At 42.9% G+C, this 6,000-nt stretch overlaps 1 protein-coding gene across 1 annotated transcript in view; it reads left to right on the top strand.

Annotated features, from left to right (window-relative positions):
* Positions 1-264: 264 nt before the first annotated feature.
* Positions 265-6,000, top strand: part of Zdhhc15 (zinc finger DHHC-type palmitoyltransferase 15) — a 90,905-nt gene continuing 85,169 nt past the window's right edge. Inside the window, exon 1 of the mRNA XM_059251012.1 lies at positions 265-439. Coding sequence (XP_059106995.1) covers positions 304-439 — 136 coding nt within the window. The 5' untranslated portion in view covers positions 265-303. The remainder of the gene's footprint in view (positions 440-6,000) is intronic.

Here is a 6,000-nt window from a genome sequence, read left to right as displayed (position 1 = left end):
TGGGGGTGGGGTGGAAAGGTGGAAAGGGGAGGGACTGTAGTTCCTCCGAGCCCGCCGGCCTGGACTGCCTGGCGACCACCTTCTGCCCCACCACGGCCGGTTCCTGCAGCCGTGACTCACGCCTACTGTGCCAGGCGGGGCGCGCTGGGCAGCGCAGCCCCACAGGTGGCAGCGGCTCGGGGACGGTTCCCGCCAGGCTAGGCAGTGGAGCGCCGCACAGCGCGCCTTCCCGCCTCCCAGCCGCCGCCCAAGCAGTTCCCGGCGGGCGCCAGCAGGCCTGCTCGGTCGATCTTCGAGCCGAAGATGCGGCGGGGCTGGAAGATGGCTCTGTCTGGGGGGCTGCGGTGCTGCCGCCGGGTACTGTCCTGGGTGCCAGTGCTCGTTATTGTCCTCGTCGTTCTCTGGTCCTACTATGCCTACGTCTTTGAACTCTGCCTGGGTAAGTGGGTCTGGGCACATAAAGTGGGGAAATTATGCTCCAGCATAAATCATCTGCCCTAGCCTTCTCACTGATGTCCCCAGTGCGCTCAGCCCTCACTCTGCGGTTTTCCTTTCGCTCCCGGAAAAACTCCCAGTCTCCAACCTTGCGCTGCTCACAGTATCTCCCACGCGCCTTCCCACGAGGGTCCCACCACGTCGCCATTGCCCCTCCTCTGGGTTTTCTTATTTCTTTGCCCTACCCACGATAATTTCCTGGCTCTTCCCACTAAGACACCCCCTCCCCCCCGCTTTCCCATACAGGGTAGCCACTTAGGCTGCACTTTCTCCTTCTGAGCCCACCCAACCAGTTGAGGAAGCACCATACCCTGTGTCCTTAAAGTGCCCGCTCCACCAATGCATCCAACTAAGAGTCCCACCATCTTCCCCTTCTACTAGGATTCCTTCCTTACTGGGGATTCCCTACTAGGAATCCAAAAATATTTCCTGTACTCTCATATTAGCTCACCTTTTCTCCACACTGGGGTCCATATTCTCTCTCTGCAATCCTCACACACAGGCTGACATGTTTCACATCTCCACCCACTTATGATCCTCTCACATCAGGACATTCTGTTTTATTTCACTTTTCACATAGTGAAATCCCTCCATCCTTTCCCTGAGATCCCAGAGTGCACACACACACACACACACACACAGAGAGAGAGAGAGAGAGAGAGAGACAGAGACAGAAAGAGAGAGATGCTTCAGATGTTCACCTTCTTATGACTCTGCAGGATGCTCTGTTCTATCTCACATTTAACACAGTGATAATAAACTTTCCTCTTTCTTTCCCTGTGGGCTTTCCTCATTTTCAGAGTTCTAGTGGTGTGGGGGTTCTACAAAACACTCTCTTCTCATATTAGAGCTCCTAATTGTACCACATTGGGGTGCCCTCCAGCCTCTTCCCTTTCCACTTTGGGAAGCATTCAACTCCTTCCCATTAAAGGGCCCAAATTATTTTCTGACATTTCGCACTAGTGACCTGCTTTGTCATATTATGATCATGTCTCATCCACTATAATCTCATACTAGAATGTTCTCTTTACACTTGAAAGAGTTCCTACACTCGCTACCACATCGCACTGAAGAGCCACTCCTTTTCTTTTTCTTTTTCTCTTTTCGTTTTTTTTTTTTTTTTTTTTTTTTTTTTTTGGTTTTTCGAGACAGGGTTTCTCTGTTTAGTTTTGGTTCCTGTCCTGGATCTCGCTCTGTAGACCAGGCTGGCCTTGAACTCACAGAGATCCGCCTGGCTCTGCCTCTCGAGTGCTGGGATAAAGGCGTGCGCCACCACCGCCCGGCTGCCACTCCTTTTCCAACCCCGATTTACCCTTGTTATCTTTTCTGAGAAACACTCCCCCACCCAGTGTTTTTCCACTGTTCGCACCACATTCTGTCTCTGGTGTTTGTCATTGTTTCCTCTAGGAGTGCACCTGCCCCCTGCCTTCTCAGGCTTGGGAAATTCAGCTCTTTCTTGCTGAAGTTTGGAACACTTTCTGCCCTTTCCAATGGGAATATCATTTCCTGTTTCATCTTCTTAGACCACTTCTTTAGACGATGCTAGTCTTTGCTTCTATCCTGGCCTGCCACACCAAGAATCACTGTAGTCCCTTATTTAGAATATGGTTCCCACCATATGTCTTGTACTTTCAATCTCAGAATTCTACATTATTTCACAACACAAAATCCAAGACCCTTCCTTGTATTTACCTGGTCCCTGCACTTAGATTCTCATGGCTCCCAGTCCTCTGTCTATTAAATATGGCCTTCTAACATTCTCATAAACTCTAATTAGTTTTCGCAATATATCCTGTCTCCTCTCAACAGAAATTTCTCACAAGCCATTGAAGAGTCCCCATATCTTTTCAAATGAGATCCCATTAATACCTATTATCTTTTCAGTACTAGAATCCCATTGCCAGCAGCACCCATACACTTGTGACCTGCAATCCCTCCTATTCATTCAATGTGGGGTTCTCATTGCCCCCCAGTAGTAGTCCTACTTGTTCTACCAGACATCTCCTCAAATTTGCCTTCCCATGACTCATCTATTTCCTCATATCTTAACTTCTCACCTTGAATATTACAGTTATTGTGCTGCTTTTCAGCCCCAGGACCCAACTACACTTACAATCTCCTTCTCCTACATATTTGGCAAAACTACACTCTACCCCTACACAGATTTGGGTGAAGTAGGGAGGCAAGAAGTGACCCTGTTTTTCTGATATAAAATTTCCTTCTAATCAACTCTGTACATCAAGGTTTGGCCTTTTTCTGGCCTTCTTAACAATGTTATGGAAATACAGAAAAGACTTTTAAAAATAAGTTTCGTTTGTTGCTTTCATGGATAGATAGTTAGGCTGTTTTCCATTTCTTCATCTCAACCTAATATTAAGGTATACTAAGTAGACTCTACAGTGACTGAGAAGTTGTCCTGTTCTCAGACTGTGTTCGCTTTTTTGAATGATTAACTAAGGGATCAAAAGTTCAGCTCCATTGTTATTGTATGTACACTGTTCCTAGGAACAAAGCCACACTGTAAACACTATTAAACCTACTTTAAAGTCCTTTAGTACTGACTTACGTGAGTTCACCAAGAAATTATGTTAAAAATCAGAATGATGAGTTAACTCTTACATAGTACTTACTTTATGCCCGGAAAAAAAAAAATGTCCTCATTACTGTAGCTATATTAACAGTCAATTCATCACCTCATTTAATCCTCACAGCTATATAGGGTAGGTACCATTATTATCCCCACTATGCGGATGTGTAAACTGAGTCAACAAACTGAGGTAAAACCAAGAATCAGTGTAAATAGTCAGGTGTGGTGGCACACACTTGTAGTCTCAGTATTTGTGAAATAGAGGCAGGAGGATCAGGAGTCCAAGAACATCCTCAGCTACATGGAAAGTTTGAAGCCAGGCTGGGCTACATAAGACCTGTCTTATACCCCACCCCACAAAAAAAATCAGTGCATATAATTAGTTTGCTGTAAGTTCTTAGTCATGTCATACTAAAAGCTGCAAGAAAGCTTAGGGCTTCTTTTGCTATAGTAAACACACTTGCACAGAACTTGCCGTATGCCAGGCTTAATTTCTGATTGAGCACAGACATACACATACAGAGTACTCTTAACCTTTATGAGGTACATACTATCATTATGCCCAGTTTGAAGACAAGTAAACTGAGGAATGGACTGATTACGTAGTTTATCTGAGATTATAGAGCTAGTAAATTTTTAAACTTGGATGGCAACACAGGCAGTATGGCCCCTCAGGCTATACTAGCTACCCTGCTGCTTCCTCTGAACTAGCACAGAGGTCAAAACTTGTAACCACTAGGCCCAGTATAACCTGAAAATGTGTTTTATTTGGCTCAGACAGTGGGTTTGGTTTGGTTTGGTATCAGTTAGCATTATTTAAACCAGGCTAAGCCCAGCAAAGATTCTCAGTCTGAGATAGGAGGATCACATGGGCCTAGGAGTTCAAAACAAGCCTCTATAATATATAGAACCCATCTCAAAAAATAAAAATCAGTAAATTAAGTGGCCTCGACTCCTGTGTCTGGCTCCACCATTATTCTATGATGTCATCTTCACTTTTCAATATTAAATGTTTTCTAAAGTTTTAAATTAAAGTGTGTGTGTGTGTGTGTGTGTGTGTGTGTGTGTGTGTTTGTGTGTGTGTGGTGTTTGGAGGGATGTGCCACAGTATGCTGTGGAAGTCAGGGGAAGTGCAGGGTTTGGTTATTTCCTTCCAACGTATGAATTCTGGGATTGAACTCAGGCCCTCAGACTTGGTGGCAAATGCCCTTGGTGACACTGAGTCCTCTTGCTGGTCCTTCATTTTACAATCTTTTAACAAATGTATGACCTGGATTTCAGATATGTTGAATCAAAATTTCCTAAAGTTAGATTTAGTATATAGTTGAGAACTGGAAGTCAAGCCTGCCTGATCAAAAAAGCCATCCCTTTACCAATATAAAAAAAAACCCAGTAGATTAGGGTTTTGATATGACTTAAAAAATAATGTTAAAGAACTAACTTCCTTCTAAAAAAACCATCTCTCCTAAATATCAGGCTATAACTGAAACTAAAGGTGATAATTTTGTACTTTTATCTTATAATACTTTTAAATACAAAATAATTACATCATTTCCTCCTTCCCTTTCTTCCTTCCAACCCTTCCCATGTACCTTCTTGCACTGTCTCAAACACACACACACACACACACACACACACACACACACACACACACACTCTACAACCTGCTCAGTCTTTATCACATAGTTGTATGTGTATGTTTTCAGGGCTGGCCATTTGGTATTGCATAACCAGTTGGTGTGCTCTTCCCTGGGAAGACCATCTCTCCTGCTCTCAGCAGTCCTCGGTTGCCTGCAGTTCTCTGTCTAGGGTCAAGGCCCCATGAGCTTTCCCCCTTCCATATTAGCGTGTCTATTGTTGTCACCCTTGTTCTGGTCTTGTTGATAAGAATGTGTGGCTGTAGCCTCTCTGCCTTTTCTAGGACACATAATCTCACAGCAAACTTTCTATTCTCTGGCTGTCCCAGTCTTTCCACCCTCTCTTCTGTAATGATTTCTGAGCCTTGGGTGCAGGTGTTGTAGGTATCTCAGTTGGACTATAATTTTTTTTTTATTAATTCTACTTTTACAAGCTGGAAGACCTAGGACAGGTCATGTGATCTCTTTCAACCTCAATTGTTTTCCTATGCAATTTACTAGTATGGTTGTTTATTCATACCACAAATGCTTGCTCAGTACTTACTATACACCAAGCATTGCTATTGTAAAGTTTAAATAATGTGATGCCTGAAAAGCATGAACTATAGTTCACAGCACATTATAAGAGTGTGTTACATGACAACTTACTACATTAATAAGAATACAAAGTATTCTACTTCCTTCAAGAAAAGAAGCTTACATTTTTTTGTAGTGACCATTAATGTGTTTATTTGCCTTTTGTCAAACATTTTAAAAGCCTTGAAAAGTTTCAAGCTTGAAAATAAGACTTAATCTTAAAACTATCCCTTTCCCCCTTTGAATTTCAAATACATAGTTATGAAGAATTTACAGTCAATTTCCCCCATAAGCTTACATATTTAATAAGAAAAAATAATAGTATCCATTTCATTAAGGTAAATGTTATATGACAAAAGACAATCATTTGAAAATATTCATTTAGTACATTTACAGTGTTGTGAAGCCATTACTTCCATGTAAGTCCCACATTATTATTGTTACCTCCAAAAGAAAACCATGTAGACATTAAAAAATAACTCAGTTTTCTCTAAGGGTGTGGTACCTGGTAGTCCACCGACCCAGTGAGTGGCCTCACCACAATACCCATGAGTGTGGGGGTAGCAAAAATTAGAGTCAGTGGGTTATTTAATAAAAGGATATTAAGTTAGGAATGATGGGGATGTATCTGGGAGGAGCTAAAGAGACATAACTCCCTGTTCCCTTCACCTCCAGTCCCTGTCAACCACTCATCTATATTCTATA

Source organism: Peromyscus eremicus, chromosome X (assembly GCF_949786415.1).
Source record: "Peromyscus eremicus chromosome X, PerEre_H2_v1, whole genome shotgun sequence".
In the NCBI taxonomy this organism is placed as follows: domain Eukaryota; kingdom Metazoa; phylum Chordata; class Mammalia; order Rodentia; family Cricetidae; genus Peromyscus; species Peromyscus eremicus.
The sequence above is the reverse complement of the archived record's forward strand: the minus strand, read 5'-3'. Positions and strand labels throughout refer to the sequence as shown.